At 41.8% G+C, this 23,950-nt stretch overlaps 1 protein-coding gene across 8 annotated transcripts; it reads right to left on the bottom strand.

Moving 5' to 3' along the window:
- Window positions 1–954: 954 nt before the first annotated feature.
- NACA (nascent polypeptide associated complex subunit alpha) lies at window positions 955–23,950 on the bottom strand. Of its 8 annotated transcripts, none has more exons than XM_083353969.1 (11): window positions 23,761–23,827; window positions 22,204–22,275; window positions 16,214–16,321; window positions 13,800–13,877; window positions 8,948–11,659; window positions 6,938–7,023; window positions 5,152–5,229; window positions 3,835–3,981; window positions 3,195–3,323; window positions 1,685–1,807; window positions 955–1,067 (listed from the first exon to the last, which is right to left on the bottom strand). In XM_083353969.1, the coding sequence occupies exons 2-11, from the start codon at window positions 22,271–22,273 to the stop codon at window positions 1,053–1,055; spliced, it is 3,546 nt and encodes a 1,181-aa protein (XP_083210095.1). In that variant the 5' UTR covers window positions 22,274–22,275; window positions 23,761–23,827; the 3' UTR covers window positions 955–1,052. The 8 variants fall into 8 exon arrangements, 7 of the variants coding, with proteins under 7 accessions (XP_083210095.1, XP_083210097.1, XP_083210096.1 ...); XM_083353971.1 differs by having other exon boundaries at window positions 8,948–11,656; XM_083353970.1 differs by having other exon boundaries at window positions 22,204–22,276; window positions 23,645–23,773.

Below are 23,950 nucleotides of genomic sequence, written 5' to 3'. Positions count from 1 at the left end.
ATTTTTTCTTATTTTTTAAAGCTGCATTTTTCATGTATCTGAAATATATGCAGTTGGTTGAATAATTTTCCAGTGGGTAGAAAGAGGGCATATACTTTTTAGCCCTAATAAAACAAATGTAAAATCATAAAATTCCGCAAATTTATTCATAGGGGGGATAAAATCTAGGTTTTCCCATTGAAATTTAATTTTCGGCATGACCACTCAAATCAACATACGATAAAGAAATATTCAAGATAGGAAAACAAGCAAAGCTGTAACTTACTGTTTCCTTAACATGAGGAAAGACAAGCTATCATGCTGTCATATTCACTTAACAATTTATACTGCTTAAATCTCAGTTATTTGTAAAATCAGCATCAATGTTGCAAGGATGCAATCTGACTGTTCAAGAGCATGTCTCCCACCGACTTTTCTGCAGGATTTTTTTGTTGTTCTCTTCACAAACTGGTTCTGCATAAACAAAGTGAGTAGTATTCACACACAGTAATACTACTGCTGAATTTCTAATGAGAAGCTATAGTGACATCTATTATTTGGTTTGCATTTTAGGTACAATACTTCATATATTATATATTAATCAACAAGGATGAACAAAGGAAGGAGTCCAAATTATGAATCAGCATTAGTAAGAGCTATTGTAACCACAGAAACTGTAGAAAAATCTTTTCATCAATTGCTGAAACAAAGACAACATTTCTCTATCAAGTATATTTTTTAGTGAGATCATTAACAGGAAAATTGTGCATACAACCACCGTTTCTATGCTTGCAGCCACATCTATTTAAAAAAATGATTCACATCAACCCATTTCTTTGGCACTCTAGTGAAATTTCAAAGAATTAGTAGAAACTTTCCAGCAAATAAGGAATTCAAACCAGGACCATTAGCCGCTATTTTTTTTTTGCCAATTTGAGGATTCTAACATGTTTTGGAAAGCAAATAGATGTAAAATCTTTTAAACCACCACTTTTATTAACTGATAGAAATAGTACAAATTTTTCAGTTCAGCTGTAATTTCTCTGTAACACCAAAAAGTCCTTTCTGGATGGCTACATCGTCAATTCCTGGAAAGAAACAGAAAAGAGCAAGTGAGAAACAACCTCTTTGTTTGTTCCCTTAGGTGGTAAGATGGGAATGTTCACAGCAAATTGTTTAGCCACTCAACACAGCCGAGTGACCCTGAGGGCTATTATTATAATTGCCTGTGAGGTCAAGGAACAGCAAGGGTGCAATTGTTGCTGTGACAAAGCACAGGCAAAGATACAGTGTCTAGTTCCTGAATAGTTGCCTAGGATATAACATTGAGCACTAAGGCATTTATATAACCACCGAGGAAACAATATTGCTGTATTTGTATTAAAAGCTTAAAAGAGGTTTTACTGGACTATCATGAAATGGAAGTTTCTCCTATATTAAGACACTTCTCTGCTTCACTGCAGAGTTAATCTACAGCAGTTAACCTAATTTTTAGAACATATGGCACCCAATGATATCCATTTCCCTTGTACGCTAACAATTATTAGCAAGCATACTGAGTAAAACCAGAACAATATTCTTGTAATGAGTTGGATAATCCAAGTGAAATAACCACTTAAAATGCCCATGGTCAGTTCACCCAACTATCTTCTAGATTTTGGGGTACAGCAACCTAGTCACATACAGCATTCAATCAGGCACTTACCATAATTGCATTTACGATATCGTTACTATTATTCTTTAGGGCACGAACGGCTTTTGCCCGAGAAACATTTGCTTGCGACATAACTAACTCAATGTCTTTCACCTCAACACCAGTCTCATCAACCTGGAAGGAAAAAGATAATCTCTCAAGGCATCTGCCAGGTTTTCTGTCAATCAGGAAAGAAACGCTCTATTACACTGTAATACTCAAGATTTCACAGTAACTATACGAACTTCTTAAGATGCCACAAAATATAGCCCAATGAACAAAATATAGCCTAATGAAATCTTAAAGATTATTACAGACATTCTAGTGAATTTAAAAAACTCATCTTTCATTTTTTATCACATGAGTAGCATAGAATGGTGTTTTCCTGGTCTGGTGAAAAGTATACCCAAAAGAGAGCTTGTTATAAAATCCAGGGAAAACAAATCAAGAAAAAGAACAAAATGGAGACTCATTGCTGTACAGTATATGGTATCATACACATCTAGGAACTTTAAACAGAACTTAATGAACAAAACACAGCTTGACCTGATTGAATTCTGCACTATCACATAGAGAGAGAGTGTGGCGTGATTAGAAAAAAAAATTATAGAGCAAACCAGTAGGTCTGCTATGTATACATGCTCACATTTCAAAGCACTTCCAACCCTGGGTTTTGCTCCATCCCAGAGTCCGTGCTAGGCACCTACTACTAATACCAGAGAAGTCTATATGCACTGCAGGGAACAGGCCAATCACAGAGCTTGGTGGTGTACAAGTTGTTATCTAGACATCAGTGAATGGCAGCTAGGTCAAAAAGGGATGACGCTCAAGCACAATTATAGTTATTAGGATTGTGCATGGCACACAAGATAGTTAACAAATGGATGCCTCTAGCAAAAAATCACTGAAACTAGAGATAAGTTGCATTTTTTTAATACACAGTATTCCAAATGCTGGAAGGGAGACACTGAAAAGACAATGTTCATTAATAGGCTCAGTTTCTTTCTGCCTGACACTTAAAACAGAAGAAAATATTTGAAAATGATATTTGAAGATTCAAAAAAGGATGTTGAAAAACTGGTAAGAAGCCAAGTGGTATGGCACTTCGCTGGCTGCGAAAATAGAGGCACATGTATACTATATTTTGAAGTACTACCATGACATAACCATGATAGAAACCTGGAATGAAACATACCACCTGCCTATTGTGGACCTGGAGATATAAAGGAAGCTGGATGTTCACAAGAGCTGGAAAAAGTCAGCACAGGCTGGCCAGTAGACATAAATAGGACACAAAGCAGTACTAGACTCCTTTTCTCAATGCCATTTCAGTTTGATACCTCTTTTTAGCCTAATATACGCTAAGCCCCAGTAAATAACTTTATATCCCCCAGGTAGGCTCTTCTGGTCATACATACGTCTCAGCAGACAAGATTACCAGCAATGATTTAGCAAAAACTACTAGGTGCATGTCTTAAACTTCTTGGAAAGTCCACCTCACAAATTTAAGAGGGCACCTTACCTCTTCCTCCTCACTTTCTTCTTGTACAGTGGGAGTCTGTGTGTTTTCCTGGATGTTTGAAATAGCTTCTCCTTGCACTTTGAATTTCTCAGCAGCAGCCAGCTGTGCTTGCTGAGAGAGATCTTCAATCTGGTAGAAATGCATGAGGGGGGAGAAAAAAACCCAATGACTTGTAGATTTTTTGGTATCCACAATCAAGTAGTTTACAATTGACAATGCTAGCGGAATGCAAAGAAAGCAAAATAGAGAACTTTATAAATACTACGATGATAGGCACTGCAGTTTGGAATGATTTTTTCCCTTTCGAAAAATGTTAACCACTTCCCATAAAACGAACCACACCCATCCATATGAACCTGTTGTCAGAAAACCCTGCAGAGGAAGGAAGTGTTCTTGTTTGAATGACAAGCCCAAAGTTCTAACTCAGGGGTGTCAAACTGCAGGCCCGCGGGCTATTTCCTCATACCGAAGCTGCACCCACCCCAATGCCGGCAATGCAAAAAGTGTCGTGTCGTGATATGTCACGATACGTGACGTGGCAAGTGTGACACCCGTGTTCTAACTGGTAGCAAATCTATTGACTGTTGCAAAAACAAATGGTAAAGATTTCCTTGCTGGGTATTCCCTAAATTTATTTTACCTTTGCTTCTCCAAAGACAATGTAAGTATCTGACGCAGGACTTTTATATACATCTGGCTTGGTGATGACAAAGAGGATATTCTTGGATTTCCTGATCGTAACTCTGGTTACACCTGTGACCTGACGAAGGCCAAGCTTGGACATTGCCTTAAAAACAAAGCATAATTGTTTGAGGAAAAGATTTAAATGCAGAGCACCTGAGTATTTTATTTCACTGCTTTATTTAATTTGATAGCCACCCACTTCACACGCAACTCTGGGTAGCTTACAATAAAATAGACAAAAACAATTAAAATATATTATATAAAAGTGCAAGGCAGCTGAGCTTTATAAAATAATGATCAACAAAGCCAAGAGGCAGCCTCCATCACAGTCTCGGGTTCCACACTGTGGTTTTAAGTTTTTTTTTTTTTTTTAAAAAAGGCCAACAGGGTCAGGGCTAAACCAATCTCAGGGGGAACGAAGTTCCACGGGCCAGGTGCCATAGCATTAAAAGGCTCCTCCTGCCAGCTTATACCCCCTCAATTGATGGCACTCAGAGAATGCCTCTCCTGCTGGATTAGATGGGATGGGTACAAACAATTGGGGAAAGATATACCCATAAGTAAACCAGCTGTGAAGGGATTTAAAGGCAACTACCAGCACCCTGAATTGTGTCCAGAAGCCAATGCAGCTGGAGCATATACAACGAGAAAACAATGCCATTAACTGCTTGTGCCACTGCATTTTGCATCACCTGAGGCTTCCACATGTTCCTCAATGTACAGCATATTGCAATAGTTATGATCTGAAGGTCATAAGGGCTGTAAGATGGGCTGTGTAATGGAAGACACACTCTTTACTATTTGATGAATGTAGAACACCTATACAATCCTTTTCTGAAAGGGAAGTGGCACCTCCCTCTTAAAACCCAATCCAGAATTTTGTGCCATTTTCATCTTTTTCTATAAAACAAGGACTGCACTTCAGAGTTTGACCATTTTTAGAATAAGACTTCTCTGGACACAAAAATTTCCTGATGGAAATCCAACAGACTCGAGAGATTTATTCAAATATATTCTTTTCTGTGATATTACAGTTTTGGGATGCTATCTTTTAACTCACCCTAAGCCCTCTTTCGATCAACAGCTTTTGCAAAATACTGTAAGAAATGACTTGTAGAAACAGCAACCAAAAAAATTATTTTGATGGTTGCAGTAGAACAGGCATTGCAAGACAACCTAGGTGGTTTGTTTAAATGATTAAAGATTCAGGGATACCAACACCTTTTGTTGGCTGAATCAAGCAAGCCACCAGGAACTGTTAATCTGATCTTACCTTCCGTGCTTTCTTTTCACTCCGGCTCTGTTTTGCTTTGCTAACGGGTTCTTCATCTATTTCTGCTGCTGCTGCAAGCTGCCAAGAACACCACATATTTTTTTTAAAAAAAAAATACCCTGACCATCACAAGAACTCCAATGTGCACATGCATTTCTTCACCAAAAAGCCTCCAGATTAAAATACAGGGCCAGAGTTTTGCAAGACAACTCCCAGTTCATTTAATTATTCCCAGCTTCTTGCACCACTTCAAATACTGAACTGAAAACTATTATTTCTGTACCAAACTCAGATCATAATGATCTGTGGAGAAGCAGCTTTAGTGGGTAGTGTCCTCTATTATCTTTGGAATTTTCCCTGTGTACTCTTTGGAAGAGAAACAAGTTCTGATTGAAACTGAGTGAGGCCAAAGATAAGATGACAAACATTAGAATCCACAGCAGGGAAATTCCTTATTTAGCTCTACAACTGCAGCACTCCCCTTCAGATCAAATGTTAAACAAAGCCAGCAAAGAAAAAGTTAGGAAGGGAAAGGAAGCAAGGCATGAAGAAAAACCCTCGAGGTCTCTCAGGAACAGCTGTATTTCCATTATTTTGGGAGAAAAATACAGCAGAAACAAATTCAAGAAACTGCCCAGTTGTTTCCATTGTAGTTTATCTAACTCATGAAATGTTCTGTTCCTAGCATGATTCATTTCAACCATATCCAAACTCTGGATGTTTTGAATTGTTACCCCCATAATCTTTGCTCCATGCTAGATGTGACTTATAGAATGCAGATATATTATACTTCTTCCTGCTTTATTACTTTGCTGTTACTTTAACTATCTACCTTGCAGAAAATTCAAAAGGAAAACACCCGCTTTTCAAGATGTGTAACGTATGTAGGATACTCTTCTCCTAGTTTCATGTTTGGGAATTGTAGCATATCAATTTTAGATACCAATGCATTGTATCTACCATTTCTCTATCTAATATAGACAATGACATGGATAAAAATTAGGTTATAACCATGGCCCAAATTAGAACGTGCACCAATGTGCAAAATACTGCAAATTAGGGTACAAAACTTTTTGTTTAAGCGGAGGTCTACACATTGCCTTTGAAGTGTGTATGTTGGATGATGGGTACAATGAAAGCTAGGAACAGGACAAAAACTACCACTGAGCTGACCATGGCTAACTTTTTCATAATTCCCATATCCACGCTAGGTAGGAGGTGATATGTAGAATGAGAAAGCACTCCCCAATGCTGCTGGTGATATTGCCGATCCTGATTGGATAGCTGTGCAATTTTTTTAAAATATATTTCATGTTAGTTTTAAAAACCAGTTGGTGAAAAGTGTCAGCATCTCAGCAGCTGGGAGTCCATCAAAGATGGTTACCATCTGACCAGGATATTCCATAACATCTATTATTAAAATAGGGGATAAGTGTTTACCTTGGGCAGACAGAACAACGGCAGTTGTGCCATTGAAACAGTATCATCTCCTTGTACGTTTACTAATTTTCTTGATTTTAATAAAAATTACATCACAATGGCTAATTTTGGAGTGCCAGAACTATACCCCAGGATTTAGGGATGATATTTACATGCAGCCTAGATCTCAAGTTAAGATCACCTGTTGTAATGGATGTCTTGAATATTGCAGTGTTGGATCTAACCTAACTAAATTATGCATTCACAATTGCTGTGTGAGATTTTTGAGGTTGAAATATACTTACTTTTACAGCCCTGCCCAAGCATATCAAATAAAGTTTATGGTGTTCTTCTTTCCCTTTCTCACCTGCGCCTGCTGTGTGGTGGCCTGCGTGGAGTCTTGTTCTTCAAGTTCTGGCACTGATTCATCGCTGTCGGATTCTGTTCCAGAACCTACGGAAATCAACATGCATAATTTCTTCCAACTTGGTGTATCTTGGGAGTGGCAGGCAGGCCCAGGCAAAACATGCAGAGCTTTGCTGCTTGGTCATGAAGAAACAAACTTTCATTCTTTTATTGTGCCAACATCGTTAAAAAATACTTTCAAGCCAACAAACTTCAGAAATGTCTGGTAGTAAAAGAACATATTCCCAACATCACCCACAGACATAGAAAAAAAATATAGACAACAAAATTCTGAAATGGCAGTGATTTAATATAATAGTGGTTTAACTTACGTGGCAATAGGACAAGGAGTTTATCTATGCTCAATCAAGCTTCCTAGGAAGAACATGTTTCTTAGAGCAAGGTGTTGATCACATTCTCAAATAAGGATATTATTTGATTTGAATAGTACTTTTTTAAAAAAAGAACATGACAGTTTCATTCTGGCATAATTTGGCCCATGATGGAGACTAGGAATATGCTATGGATCTGAACATTCCCTTCCTTTTCACAATTTGTGAGACCTAGAATTTAGCATGATGTGTACATAGGACAAACAACAGCTAGCACCAATTAAGAGTGCTTCAAAGTGGATTCAGACATCACTCTAATCCCTATTTTAATTATGAGCTACTGTTCATAGTAGCCTGAAGCAGTTGGGTACACACATGGTAAACCAAAAAAATACTGGTTTAGTACATATTATCTCATTCAGAAGTTTGGTTTAAATTTGTTCTGGCAAACCGGTTATCCTACATCGTAGAACAAAGGAACCTGAGCAAAAGAGAGGAAGATGAAGATTGCTCAAGTTCATGGCACATTCCCAAGGTTTTAAAACAACCACGTTTAAGAAAGATGTTTGCAAGAACTAAAGTACACACTAAATGATCACTCACTTATAAAGTAATAGTACTTTAAAATCTTGTAATAGCTTGTATTTGTGTCTTTCAGAAAGATAACCTCAAAACAATCCTCCCCACCACCATTATATGACTGCCATCTCTGGATGCAAGTTTCAGTGAACTGCTAGCTCACATGCCTTAACATCTGTGTGACTGCAATGCAAGGCAACAAATGGGATTGCTGGTGAGAAAGTATATTTAGGACAGAGGTTTTCTGGAACAAGCACAACTGATGTCCTTCCTTGTCTGTCTCAATAATACCACATTAATTTCAGCTGATGCAAAATCCTGATACCTTTATCCCAAATTGCATATGCATGTGACTACATTTAAGTGATTGGTAACGGGACAGAAACACCAGACTACTTGTTTCTACTCTCTAACAGACAACACATGAATTTAACACAAAATATATGTAAGTATTTAATAGGAAACTTCCCATTTATACACACCCACACATCTTCCAAACTGCAGTTGCAAATATAGACACTGCACAATAATCTAAAGAGGGACATCAACATTAGACCACAAATTCTTCTAGAATGAGGGTAAAATATCACCTCACGGCACAGAACATTTATGCAAGTGCTATTAACAATATGTACTAGATATGCAACCACAGGCAAAACACTAGAAACTAAAAAGCAGACTGAAACGACCATGTGCCATTGGAAACAAAGCAGCGATTACTGTTTCTAGGTTAGTTCTCACCCAGAGATAGCAGCTTGGACAAGGCTTATGACACATCTATTAAACACACACATCATGCCCAGTGATTCAACCTTTCACATTAGTAGTGTATATAAATAAATCATAACATGACATAAATCACAAATCACAGTGTGCGCAACAAACGTCAACTACGATAACTTAAATCTAGGTTTCTTTTGACTTAGTAAATTTTAAACGGTGTTTTTCTAGTCTAAGAGTTAAAGCAGAGGGAATTCACACTCCATGCCTGTGTAACTAAGTTAGTATTCGGTGAGCGATCTTTAATATCCATGCACACAGCAAACCGAAGAGGCAAATACCCTTGTCATTCTTCAGGAAAGGCTGTTTGACAGGAGGAGGTGGTAAAGGAGCAGTTGCTGGAACCTCAGCAAGGGGCACAGCTGTCTTAGGAGAGAAGTCCACCAGGACTGGCTGCAGAGGTGACTCCTCAACATGTACCTCTGGTGGGATCAAAGGTGGCAGCTCGTCGTCTTCAAGGGTAGCAGAGATAGGGCTGGGGGTCATTTCAGGTGCTAAACCAGGTGCAGGTGCAACAGGGGGTGGTTTGGGAAGCACAGAGGAAGGCTCTAGCTTTTTCACAGGGGCAGAAGGAGGGGGTGCAGGAGAAGCCAGCTGAGTGAGAATGCTTGCAATAGGAGTAGTAGAAACAGAGGGATCAGCAGGTGCAAGAGGCAAAGGTGCCATTTTCTGGGAAGGCATCACCTCCCCAGATGAAACGGGAACCTGGTTTGTGTCTAAGGCCGAGACAGTGGAAGTAACCAAGCCAGGGGGCAATTTGGAGCTGGAGACAGGACTAAGGGTTGCTGGAATAGAAAATGCTGCTGCAGGGGAAACGGGAGAAGCCACTGCAGAAGACAGAGGTGCAATGCCAGGAGGAGGGATGACAGAGGCTACAAGGCCAGGAGAGGAAAGAGGTTCAAGAAAAGCAGCGAGGGTTCCAGGAACGGCCACTGGTGCAGGCGCCTCAGAGGGTACTGTAGAGGGTGCTGGGTGAGAAACTGGCATTGTTGGGCCTACAGGAGAAGTTAACGGGGCAGGCGCAGCTGGTGTCCCTGGAGCTGAAGCAGTCTCTGCTACCACTATAGATGATGCCTGAGGTTCAGAAGGAAGTACCTCTGATGCTGCTGCTGGATGGGAGGCAGGTATCAATGAGCTAGGAGTAACCCCTTCAGAGGCCACAGGAAGGGCTGTAGATTCAGAAATGGATGCAGGAGTATGGGCGGTAGGTGTTACAGGACTGGAAACATACTCCGCCATAGACAAAGAGCCAGAAGCAAGTTCAGAAGTTGAAAATGGCTTCGTAGCAGATGCCGGTGAGACAAGACCAGGCTCTGCTGTAGACCCAGGGCCAGAAACAGCTGCAGGCTGAGTTACTGAAGCAGATACTGAAGAAGCAGGAGCTGGTTCGAAAACAGACAGAACCATCTTGGAAGCAGGTGGTGAAGGGCCTATGGGAGGCGTTACTGGACTAGAAACAGATGCTGAAAGGGAAGCAGATTCCACTGGGGGTCCTGTAGGAGCCACAGGACTAGAAACAGTTTTCAGAGGTTGCCCTTTGGGTAGTCCTGGAGCAGAGGGGAGAATGGGCTCGGGAATAGGCACCGAAGAACTAAACTTCACTGGGGGCGATAGAGGAAGCGAGGGGGTAGGAACAGAGCCTGATGATGACATAGAACCTGAAGAGATTTCTGAAGAGGAAGCAGATTTTACAGAAGGAAGTACCATAGGAGCTGAAGCAGGTCCCTCTGGCTGTGAAGAAAGTGACACAGGTCTAGAAGGATCTACTGGGATTCCAGAAGGGCCTATAGACTCAGAAGCAGATTTCATGATTGGACCTGCTTTGGCTATAGCGTCAGGATGTCCCGATGGGAAAGGGGGTTTCACGGGGGACTTGGCAGGAGCCATCTGTTTAGAAGTCATCATCGTTTTGTCTAGAGACGTAGTTGAGTCAGGGACAGCTGCCAAAATAGGAGTTTGTGGCTGAGAAGAAACAGATAGTGGACCAGACATAGGGCGTACTTCTGGGGCTGCGGGACCAGATGCCAATTTCACAGGTGGCGGAGTATCAGAAACAGGTTTGCCTGCAGGTCCTTCTGGTAACGATAGCGTAGAAGCAGGCTTTGCCGGGACCGTGATAACGGATTCAGGACCAGAAGTGGACTTTACAGGTAGCACGGCAGGAGCAAGCTTTGCTGGAGATAAAGCATCAGCCCCAGAAACTTTAAGAAAGGAAGCAGGGATCTCAGCGCTGGAAATAGGTGTCACAGGATGAGATGCGGAGTCTGCAGGTGACCCTGCAGGACATCCCAGAATTGACATAGGCATTGGAGAAATGATGGAACTGGGAACGGTGACAGAATCAGGAAGAGAGGGAACAGGATTGATGGGTATGGAAGGCTGTTGAGAGGGAAGAGAGGATGAAATGTGAGCCCCTGGATTGAGAGGAGGAGTTGCAGTATTAAGGAAAGGAAGTGTTGGTGACAAGGCAGGAGCGCCTGCAGAATTTGGAGGGAAAGGAGTTGGGCTAGAAGGTGAAGCCACAGTAGGAGGAGCTGGAACTTCAGCGGGGATGGGAGCTGTAGCCATAGGAGGAGACACAGGAGCAATTGGGAGAATGAAAGGAGCTGGGACAGGAGATGATGGAATTGGAGAAACTGAGGCTCCAGAAGTTGTCCCTACTGGGCTTATAGGAGATGTTGATGGAGCAGAAGTAAGAGATTCAGAAGAAATTACTGAGGCTGGGGGAGAAGCTACAGGCCCTAAAGGTAGGGATATACCAACAGGTGCAACACCAGCCATAACAGGTGGTTTCATGGGGGTAAGGGTCTGAGATAATATAACTGAGTCAGCAGAAGACAAGGCAGCATCAGGAATGGCTTGCACCGAAGAGACAGAGGTAACCAGTTCTGGTGGAGCAGTAAAAGGACAGGGGCTAGCAAGGGGAGAGTTAGCATCATGGCACAAAGAGGAAGGGTGGAGGGGGCTATAAATAGAAGAGGTGGAAACAGCTGCTAAAGGAGAAAAAGTAAATCAGCATTGGAAAAAGAACATATAAGCAGAATAATTAAGTTTACCTATAAAGCCTCCCACATGGAAGTGCTATTATTTGTAGGGGAGAAATTATTGGAGCTGCTGCCAGAAAAATTTTTTTTTCTCCCATCCCAAACAACTTTTCTTGGACACTTATTAATTTTTAGCCATTATATCATTGGCTTGCTCTTGTGTACTGTATTGTATTATTCTTTATTATGTAAAATGTTATATTTTTGTGCAGGCTTTTCAACCAGTGGTACGGGTATCACCTGTGGTACATTGGCACCTGGCAGGTGGTACGCGTCCATCCTAGAAAAGTGGTAGCGGGGGAGGGGAATGAGCTGAACCGGTGGCAGCACCGCACAAGCCTGAGCGAGAGATGGCTGGAGCTGCAGGGCTGTCAGGGCTCAGCGGAAGCGCCAGGATCAGCACTTCTTCAGTGCTGTCAGGGCTCAGTGGAAGTGCCAGGATCAGTGCCAGGCGCTTGGCGCTGATCCTGGCGCTTCTGAGCCCAGAAGAAGCGCTGATCAACTGGAATGTTGCAGCATCTCCAGGGTCTTGTGATTTACATTCAGATGCTTGGCAACTGATTCATTTTTTCAGTGCCATTGTAACTTTGAACAGTCACTAAGCGAACTGTTGTAAGTCGAGGACTACCTGTACTTCATCACTTTCTCTTTTTTTTGTTCGTCAAGTTTTTGACACCTTGCTAGGTGACTGGTGGTACTTGGATGTTGCCATATCCTAAAAGTGGTACAATGGGTGAAAAGGTTGAAAAGCCCTGTTTTAGTGTGTTCCAAACTGATAAAGTTCAGATAATTTGGCAGCATGCACATTTGATGAATAAAACAAAACTGTCTTTGCAGCCACACTTTAGAAAGACTCAACATTTCCCATGAAGACACAGGTAGAATTAAGCACTCGAAAGGCAAAAGTATAATCTTGAGTTGAACTTATTTCCTAGTCATTTTCTTCTGTTTGAGATATTATTTTCTCATTCTAGCCATTTCCCATAGTTTCCTACCTAGTTAGTTGTTCTGAGATCAGCCAAAGTCAGCTACTATACCAGAGGTAGGCAACTGTGGCTCTTTTATGACTTGTGGACTTCAACTCCCAGAATTCCTGAGTCAGCACGGCTGGTTCAGGAATTTTGGGTACTGAAGTCCACAAGTTGTAAAAGAGCCAAGGTTGCCTACTCCTGTACTATACCATAGCTAAGCTTTTCAGGTAGTTGTTGGTTAATAACTGCCTAATTCTGTGTCTCTTTGAACAGTCCTGGAAAAAAGTAGATTATGACCGGTCCTCAAAATATGGCCAGTGTAGCATCCTCAGTCACGTGACCATGACTTGGGCATTTTGCAAACAGTGGGCACCTACAATGGTCACAGCATCCCATGCTCACGGTATTGCCATTTGTGGCTCTTATGGCTTCTGACAAGTCAAGTCAGTGGGGAAGCTGGCAGTAAGTCGCAAGTCATGGTCATGTGACAGCAGGCTTAACTACCATGGGTAATTTGCTTAATGACTGCAGCGGAAGAGTGTAAGATGGGTACAGTCATGTGATGTTTCACTTAACCACATCACTTAGTGCTGGAATTGTCAGTCCCAATTTCGGACATTAAGTGAGGATTAATTGTAGTTGTTCTTGCTTTGACAACTGGCACAAGTGAATCTTACCACAAATCCAACTTTTTAGCATGTGCTAGTAGCCTTTTCTTTCTCTCTCTTTCATTTTAAGATGGCAAAGCTGCTAATTCAGGAAACAAGTTGCAGCATTTAAGTTTGAAGCGTTCAGTCCAGTGTGGTGCATTGGAATTTGGGAACTTTGTCATCTATCTTAATGAGAAAAGCCTCTGTGACTTCATATAAAGTTTATTGCAGAAGCCTCAAGCAAGTGAAAGCATACTGTATCAACCCATTTTAGGCAAACCATCTTAATCTATGAACCCAGGCATTTCATAAGCTAAACTAAGGACAGAACATGAACATAGTTTTGGAGCCTGGCCTTCAAGTGTAATGATACCAACTACCACCCACTCCCATCAGATTAAAGGCCACATTAAAGTAACTGTAAATATACTGCTTAAGATGGCATATGCTAAGATTAAGAACAAATACCTGAGGCTAGAATGGGAGGCTGAGAACAGACTGGAGGTGCTTCAGCAGCACCAGGGAAAGAAGCAGGAATGGCAGATGCTGAATGAGCAAAATCAACAGTTATTAAAAGGCACACTGATAAAACAAGCTCTACTCTAGAGCAATCTAGAAGACTCAGCTCGATCAATACAACCAATAAAACCTCCACAATTAAAGGATTTTGGATCAATTCATGGACGTCATGAGTATCCAGGGCTATTGATGGCACTGTAAATGCCTCTGAAGCCAATCTACTGAGAAACTATGGGCTTCCTTCTACAGTTGGTTCATTTTGAAAACAGACAGCTGGACTAGATGAGCTGGGGCTGTGATAAAATAGGCCATTGTCTATGTTCTTGTATACTACACATGCATCAGAAAAGCAAACAGTTGCATTACAGTGACCTGCAAGTCTCTTGGGATGAAATTAATTTAGAAAAAGCTAGAAGCATAAGCTCAGAGAGGTAATATAAAATATGCATTTGTTTGATTGCATCGGACAAGGAATGTCATGTGACTGAAGGGCTCTGATATCTTCAAATCTTCCTCTAGTTCAGGGGTGTCAAACTCGCAACGTCATTGCTGGCAACACACACACACACACACACACACGTACACATACACACACACACACACATACATACACACACACACATATACATATACATGCATACACCTACACACCCACACACCAATCAAGTCCTTTATTCCTTCATCTAGACCAGACATGTCAAACTTGCAACATCACGTGACGTATCGGAGCTTTTTCCCCATTGCCGGCAATGGGGTGGGCGCGGTTTCGTCATGACGCATCCGGCCAGTGAGCCGGCAGTTTGACACCCCTGATCTAGACTAATGGGTGAGCTGGGCAAAATATTTTGCTTGTGTAATAAGATTAACAGTGTGAGTTGGGATGACAACAGGACTGGGATGATGTCCAGAATTCAAGGCAAATATAGCAAAAGAGTGATGTAAAAGCTAGATTAAGCATGTGCTCAGACTATATCAGTATGAAAACCAAATCTGTGAAACTCAATCCTATTCCATTTTGAAGTTGATGCTTTTCTGCTGCTTGCACTTAAAACTCATTTCTTAATTCAAAATATTCCAGAAAAAACGCTGGAACCCACAAAATGGAAGGGTTTAATCTTAATCTCATCATAATTGGCTGTTTTATAAACTATGAAATTACCTGGTCTTAATCCTATATTTTTTCCGTTAGGCAAATAGAAGAGAGAAGGCAAAGACTGAACTGCTGCTTAACAGCTCGTTTAATAAGGAAAATGGTCACATTAAAAGATTAGTGGTTCATATGTCAATTCCTGTGCATCAAATCTTAGCAAAACTGGTGAAGCAGTTGTAACACATAATTGTAGGAGAGAACTGAACATATATTCCAAAATAAGAGTAAAAAAGTTCTAGAACAAGGTAGCAAAGCAGCCCAGGATATAATCAGAAAGTGATAAGGTTCATCTTGGCAAGTAGAACTATTTCTCTGTGAAGCACTGTACATTGCCATGAGTCTAGCATTAATTTGAAAGGATTATTTATTGATGTTTCCACCATTAGAAACATTTTAGAAAAATTAAGATGCAACATTTCATCTGACTTTCCAAATAAAATGCCTATAGGAAATAACAGAAGGCAAACCTTATACAAATAGTCTTGAAGTTACGACCAGTCGCTTAGCAACCATCTGAAAGTACAACAGACCCCCCTCCCACCCCCCAAGCTATTTGTGACCTGAATTCAAAGTTCTGATGGCTATTCCCCATCATATGACCTCATTTTGGGTGCTTGGCAACTAGCCCACATTTATGGCTAGTCAGTGTCCTGTAATAATGTGACCATGATTTATTACTTTTTTTTTGCCAGAAACTGGCATTTACTTCCAATTTCTGGTAAAAAATGCCCATTGGGGACAATGGATTTGCTTAATGACCATGAATTCACTTAGTGATTATGGTGATTCCCTTAACGACTGCTGCAAAATGTGTTTTAAAATTGGGTCAGTCATGTGATGACCCACTGGCACAACTTATGAATGTAATTCCAGGCTTTCGGTTGTGAGTCAAGGACTATTAACACTTTTGGAAAGGATCAAATACAGTACTGACCAGCTGAAGAGAACCTACCGGTAGTTGTTTTTTCAAATTTATCGAGAAAGAGGGAGAATCAAATATAAGGCAGCCGATTAAACAGAGATGGCATTTCAAAAACACTGGAGTGTTACCGTGCTTTTTAAAAATTTTAAATCATATATATATATATATATATATATATATATATATATATATATATATATATATATGTGTGTGTGTGTGTGTGTGTGTGTGTGTGTGTGTGTGTGTGTGTGTGTGTGTGTGTCAATTCTGCTGTTTTAACTTCAGACCTACCTGAACACTCTAAAGCAGTCCCAGCCTGAGAATCCTTGCCTCCTACCTCAGGATTCTTGGCAGCAACTGGCTTATTCATCATTTCCATGGGGGCCCCAGGAGCTGGAGCTACAACAATAGTTTCAACCATTCAGAAATCCTACAATGCCCCTATATATGCCTTTTGAGGTTAGCTGCTCAAGTGGAAAATATATCCAATCATGCAGAAAGATGTGTTATCCTCAAGTTGCCAAAGACAAAAAGCACAGGAATAATAATAATAAAAAACACTACAGAAAATGCCAATATTAGAAATAGACAAATCAAATCATCTAACCGAATACTGGCAGATTTGAATTAATTAAATGCCTACTTCATGGCTTCTTCAGATTGTGACAAGTTGTTTACATGCACTCATTTGAATTCAGTTAACATCAGCTGCTGAATGTTAGTAATGATGCATCAAACGCCAATCTAGATGAACTCATGGTGCATTAGCAGGCACGAATACAACCACTTCATCATAGGATAGAAACCATTAAAAGATAACTTAAAAAAAATGAGTTGTCAGAAACCGCTTGTGTTAGATTTGAATTATCAGCTAGAAATGCATTTTAGATTTATAATGAGTTTTTTTCCTATACCACCGACATGACAATTTAAAACCGGTCTCTCTCTCTCTCTGTTCCAGAAATAGAGCTAGATAGATATTTTTTACAGGTCTTATAATTACAAGCCAGTTTACAAGCAAATCTGATTTATAAGTAAATCTGAAGGAATATGGTAGAGGCAAATTAGATTCCATAGTTGTGAATACATGTGGTCCTTCTTTAGTGACTGCCTCATTTAGTGACCATTCTCAGCTAAAATGATGAGTAAAAACTTTAGAACTAATCCTTGCATTTATGATCTTTGCAGGTCTGTTAGGCAAAGCAAAACTGAAGTAAGATTATAAACAGAGACACAGTTACTTAGCGATTGCTTCGTTTAGTAACCAAATTGCTAGTCCTAACTGTAGTTGGCAAGTCCCCATATCCAGTTGTCCCCAACCCTTTTGGCACCAGGGACGTTTCATGGAAGACAATTTGGGGAGCACAGAATAATGTCGTTTGTTTCTCCTATAATGGGGGGGCATTTTCTGGGGTGGAAGTTGGGTTTGGAAGTCCATCTGGGGCTGTGGGATGGGGAAATAATCCTTGCTGGGAACTGTTTTCTGTGTTTATTTGGTCAAATGATGGTTTTGATAAACTGTAATAATTAACAGCATTTTACAAAGGAAGACATAGAGGAACTTCCCATTCAACCCATGCAGTTCTTCTCTAACTTGGATTTGGTGCAAAAGGTGAAGATTGTTTCCTGGCTCCAGTGAAATGCCATGTTTACCTCCCCCCCAAAAAAGAAAGAAAGAAAGAAAGAAAGAAAGAAAGAAAGAAAGAAAGAAAGGAAGGAAGGAAGGAAGGAAGGAAGGAAGGAAGGAAGGAAGGAAGGAAGAAAGAGGTGGATCTAAGTGTACAAGCAATTATATCTAGCCGGATGATGCAGAACTAATTTTTGGCTGAGAGCGCACCTGTGTCTGATTTCCACTGGGCAGACTACATATTCTTTAAAAGCATCACTTTCCAAGTCAAATAATGCAGGGATGATTTGCACAAGAGTGACCAGGACTTGGGCAAGTACTTCTAGAGTCAGTTAAAGGTTTAATCATAGCCATTCATAGTTAGATAGCAGAGAAAACTTCCTTTAAAATATCTTGGTGCAAGATTGGCAAAGTGCTCTTCACTGCTCTCCGGTGCTAGAATTGAGGAGAGGGACAACTCTTATATGCAAATGGCTCGGTTACATCACCTTGTTGAAGTCCGCGTGTAGGAAAGGCAAGACCTGGGAATAAAATCTGATGTTGTATGTAGACCCTCCCTTCATTTTGGGCTCAGTAATAGAAAGCTCCCCATGTGAATTCATACATGTAGATGGTAGAAAGTCACTTGGATTTTATAATAGTCTGTATGATTTTGTAACTATTTCTAGTTTGGTAAGATAACTCCAATCTCCTGGCACATAGGTCTAGTAATGTCCAGAAGCTCTTTTAAAGAAACTGATAGGCTGACTAGATTGAGGTATCAGTGTTTCCCGATGCAGTTGGGTGCTATTAGCACATTCAGTATAATTCTGTTCTGCAGCTCTGAACTAGTCTCAGGAGCCTGAGTTAATGGAGATTGGGGAAGGCATGTAGCAGGTCTTTGGGCCATGTGGCTTAAAGGTGTTTACTGCCCATAATTCCTGAGACAGGGAGCATGAGATGAAGTTATTTTGCCTTGAGTGGATGGGAGCTATCAGAACATCATCCACTGTTAGCTTCTCAACATAATCTGCTTGAACGCCCTGAGGCTGAGGTCCATTACCTGAGTTCTAAACCTCATCAGTTGAACTTATCTGATGCCCAGCCCAGAAGTTTGTCTTATTCATCAGCTTTGATTTGCTTGCTTGAGCTTTGGTAATGCTATCTTTTCAGAAGTTCTTTTAGATTATCCCAGAGGAAAGAAGCTTTGAGTTTCCTCTTCTTAAGCTACTTATCCTAAACAATTCAGCCTCCTCTCCTAAGGGTGGTCTCTCTGATTAATAAAGCCTGGTCAGAGAGCTTTCCAAGAGTCACAACCTGAGAGGTGTCTTCATTTTCAGTGGAACTGATAGGTGTCTTCTGAATATTTGGGCTAGTTGGTACTGGAAAAGGAGAAGCGTTTACTTCAGGGAAAGGAAATTTCAATAATACATTGATACAGGCAACAATCTAACCCTGGAGACTGCGAAAATTATACGTTTCAGGCAGCTGGTTTGGAGGAATTGTGTGACAATCTGTTGGATGGGTCTTTTCTGTTCTTTACAAGAGAGATCAGATCTCTTTGGTGTCCAACATGTGTCCAGGTGTGGTAGGGCATGTGCTGGTTGAAATATGTTCTTGACTCTTTGATGGTATAATAATGATGCATATGTCTCTCTTTGCCTGTTCTGTCAAAGGGAACCTGAATAGCAGGTTATTTACTCAGAGGTACACATGTACTCCCTATGATTTGAAGTGGACTATGATAGTTACTATCGCCTTCATGCATATTCTGTGAGCTGACTGGATAAATGAGAAACTCTCCGATGCTGAAACCCAAGGAATGTTTTGTGGGATGGATAAGTTGGAATATGTAAATGGGCCACCTGTTAAGTCTAGCAAGCCTGTGGCATATTTTTTTCTAAAGATTCTCTCACTGGCTACCATGTTTTCAATCTTGGAACATGCAGTATTTGATATGGCAAGATAGTCTGCTCTTCCCTGTTCTTTTTTCGGATATCATTAATATGAAGAAGAAACCATAAACTCTCTCGCCCATCTGACCTCTACGCTGTGATTTGGTGACAGCGTATAGCAGATGTTTGGTTGTTCTTTGTGACTAGGAAGAAGTGACACACTTGGGACAAGGGGGCCTGGTAAATGTGATGGTATCTGTGAGATTCTCTTTAGGAATGTTATACGTGATATGAATCCAAAGGTAGGGCAGTGTATTGGCCATCTCATTACCTAAAGGAGCAGTGACAAATCTGCTGGATTTGGACACCACTATGTTGGCTAAATTCCCTAGGAAAAAAATTAAACATGGAATTAAGAAGTTAGAAATTAAAACTACTTATTTGGCCTCCTCATAGAAAGCCCCACAAAATCTCCAGATGCTATGTTGCTGTCCATTGCTGACTACTAGGTTAAGGTCTTCCAAAAAGGAAAGTGAAAGCCATGAAAACTAAATAAAAGAAAAGGAAAAAGTGTCATCAGGGCAGTTCTAGCCATGCTAGCTTGCAGGCTTGTCTACTCTCCAGAGGAAGCCAGGATCAGGGAAACTATTGCCTTCTACAGCAGAGTTCCCCAACCTTTTGGGCACGAGGAACCGGTTCATTGGAGAAAGCTATTTCCACGGACCGGCGAGTGCGTGGTTTTGTGTGCTGCCTACATCCCATGGATGGGGCTTTGTTTGTTTGTGCAGACCAGTTGCTGGCATGCCGCGGCTGCCCAGAAGAGCAACATCTCTGCTGCCCAGAGCACTCTTCACAGAACACTCAATGGAACTCCAAAGTTCCAATACTATACCTTCAAACCACACCTGCCATCCTTGGGATAGAAACCACTATAACAATTCAGCATTGGACAATAAAATTAATTTTAGGTTTTATGATAATTGTAAATCCTATGTTTAATTACTGCCATATTACTCTATAGGTCTCTTATCTTTTTGTAGCTCTTTGTTTCTTAAATGTTTTAATAAACACACGACCTTATTTACAAAAAAGATACAACAATCCAATAATAGACAAATGCTACATACATGTGTGTATAGGAGAAGCCAAGTCATAAATCATGCAGTATCCCTTAAGCTTCTAGCCAGAAATGTGGCAAATAATTAAATCTACTTAATTGCTATCCAGCATACAAAATTTCCTCAAGAAATATAATAGGCAGTAGAGTTCATAATAAACAAATCCAATATAGTAAAGGTATGCACACAACACACCCAAACACATTAAAATACAAACAGGGTTTTTAAAAGCTCATAGCTCACAATTCTAATCCATCAAAATGAGGCACACTCTTTGCCAATCTCATGTATAGCCAAGAACAGCATGCTTTATAAATGCCAATCTGTTCTAATCTCATCTGATAACACCAACAAATTAATATATGAAGAAGAAAAAAATCCAGTAGCTTAGTTATTAGTATTCTCCATGTACATTAAAAGTAGCTAATGTCTTCCTGATGTTCTGGATTAAAGCACAAATTAACATTCAATTAGCACTTGTGGGGAGTCGGAGGAAATGAAATGGAGCTTTTAGTTCCAGCCTTCAATCATGCTGTTGCTCACTCCGAAAACATTGTATCAGATCCCCCAAATATGTATGTAGCCATTTTGTAATGTTTCCTCTAAATCAGGGGTGTCAAGCTCCATTGAGGACATCAGCACTGTGGTGGCCCTCAGGGGCTGGGAGGGCATGGATGGGTGGGTGTGGCCAGCTCATCACTTGCGTTGGGATGTGCTAAGCGGGGCTAACGGAATCTGAGGGTCTCTGGTGGAGGAGGGTGGGACTGGGGCAGGCGCTGGGGCCTAGTCCACTGGAGGAGCCTTGCTGTCCTTCTTGGCGGCACGGGCTGCCCAGGACCCTGGGCGGTGGGTACCCGTCCTGGCCCTCAAGCTCCTGGGGCACTGGGACCCTGTGACCTGCCTGGCTTCCTGGGAGGCGCCCGGCCAGGCGTAGGGCAGCTCTGGGGCTGAGCTCAGGTGGAGCAGGGAGGAGTTCCTTTTTTGCTGGGGCCGTTGCCCTTCCCTTTTGCTGGGGCCGTTGCAGCAGGCAGGAGGTTTGTCTCACATATGTAGTGGAATTTGGAGGATAAAGTTGGACAGTGCGGGCCCACTGGGCAGGAGCCGCAGCATGGCATCTGCCTCACCGCAGCCCACCGTCCGTCTTTGCTTGCCACGGCTGGGATGTGACAGCCAGCCAGATCGCGTGCCCCCCCCACGCTTCTGCCCCTGCCTGCTGGGAGGGCTGGCCCGGTACTTGGACCCACCTGCCCTGTGTGGGCTGTGGAACTCTGCCCACCCCTGCGTGCTCGCTGCCTCCTGTGTGTGTGAGGGGGTGCACCCAGCCGGGCTGGGGTGAGCAGGGGCAGCCAGTCCCTTGCCATCTCCAGGGTGGCCCCGCGGGCCAGATCTGGGCCCATCAAGTGCCGGATGCAACCCACAGGCCTTGAGTTTGACATGTCTGCTCTAAATTCTTATTTAACCATACAGCAGCCCTTATAAGGTAAATGTGTATTTTTGATTCCACTACTACAAGTAAGAGGATGAAGATAACAGATGATTTCCTTAAGGCTATTGGGCAAACTCATGGTTGAAAGCATGGAACTCTCTCCACAAAGGAGTTCTAGGTCTTCATGCTGATAGAGAATGTATTCTAAAGGTATATAAATCATCCAAAATACTAACCTGTCTCAGCCTGAGGCTGGGGCAGCTCCTGTTCTGTTGCTGGGACAGTTTCTGTGGCTTCTCCAGGCATTTCTGATAGAAGAGGAACAAAATAAAATATGTTTCCCTATATCTTATCTATTATAACATTGTAGAATACTTTACTACAATAAAGACTTAATCTGTTGCAATCACAATGCCGAGGCAAACCACTTACCTAAAGAACTTTAGGTACAGTCTTAAGGTATTAATCCTAAAAAAATCAATTTATTTCTATATTCAACTAAACGTTTTAAAGTATCCAAAAACATTGATCTAGTCTTCATTTTTGTAGTCTTATAACTAACTGCCTTATCTCAGTTAAATGGTCAATGCTTATGATCTAGCAAGAAAAATTAAGGTCCAATTATTGGTCTGAAGTTATTAGTGTATATTCTGCCAGTTCAACTGTGGAACATGTATACACCTAACGCAAGCATCCATAGCTAAGTTTCATTATCAGACATTGCTCCTATTGAAAAGCCTTTACACACAACTTCTACCCCGTCCCTAATAAAGTTTGGTTCCGAAAGCTCCTTTTTTATCGCTTCCATCAATGTTGTACCTTCCATATATACCTTTTATAAAATCAACATCCCTTTGCATGCCACTTCATCAGAAGGATGAACTGAACAAGGGGAGTTTCAGTACTCCTTCCGCTAAAACATCTATTATGCCTGTGTGTTGACACTACCACCACCACCGTTATTCCACTCACCATCCTAATAAGTTTCATTACTAAATTTTGACCCATCTTTGCTCGGTCCCTTGATTTTATGGGAGCATCTTCCAAGAACAAAGCGTGTGAACGGCAAGGAATTCACTCTCCTGGCAAATTCTGTTGCCGTACCCGGTACTTTGACCACATGCAATAAAATCGATGAGGTCCCTAAGAGTCGACTCCAACTCTGGCCACAACCCTTTCCATTATTTATAATAACACAACGCTCAGGGGGAAAGGAGCGATCGTTTAGCAGAGATCATCCAACCACCGACCGCTATTAAGCACAAACCGAGACCAGTCCCAGATCGTAAGCTCTCCTGCTTCTAAGCTGAAGACCTCCTTGCTTTAGCCCAGGGGTAGGCAACCTCGGCTCTTTTATGACTCATGGACTTCAACTCCCAGAATTCCTGAGTCAGCATAGCTGACTCAGGAATTCTGGGAGTTGAAGTCCATGAGTCATAAAAGAGCCGAGGTTGCCTACCCCTGCTTTAGCCGAAACACCGGCGTCTTCCTAAGGGACGGCCTTCTGCCTGTGCGTTCAATACCGAACATCATTGCCCGTCCCGAAACTCCAGTGAGCCTCTCCCCGGGAACCGAAGTCTTTCCAAGGCCGCCCTGACGCCGCAGAACCCCGAGTAAATGGCCCAAACGGCCTATTTGGAGCCCCCGCCGAATCTAACCGTCCCAGCTCGCCTCCCCGCCATCGGCACATCCCCTTGAGCGACTTCGGCTTTTCCCACTCAGGCGGCTCCCCGCCAGCCGGGTTACGGAGCCATCAGAAGCAGATGCCGGCGGATACAAACGCTGACACTTACTGTGCGAGACGACCCGGGCGCAAGATGGCGGAAGAAAAAAAGGCAGAGCGGTGGAGGGGAGAGCCGACTTCCGGTATGAGTCAGAACAGCTTCCGGGTCCGAAGAGTCTGTTTTACCACGTGCATTTTTTCGGCAATGCTTCCCGACTCTTTCGGAGGTCGCTCGTTAAAGCTTGGGGTGCGTCAAGCAA

The sequence above is a fragment of the Vipera ursinii genome (assembly GCF_947247035.1).
Source record: "Vipera ursinii genome assembly, chromosome: 2".
Lineage (NCBI taxonomy): Eukaryota > Metazoa > Chordata > Lepidosauria > Squamata > Viperidae > Vipera > Vipera ursinii.
The sequence above is the reverse complement of the archived record's forward strand: the minus strand, read 5'-3'. Positions and strand labels throughout refer to the sequence as shown.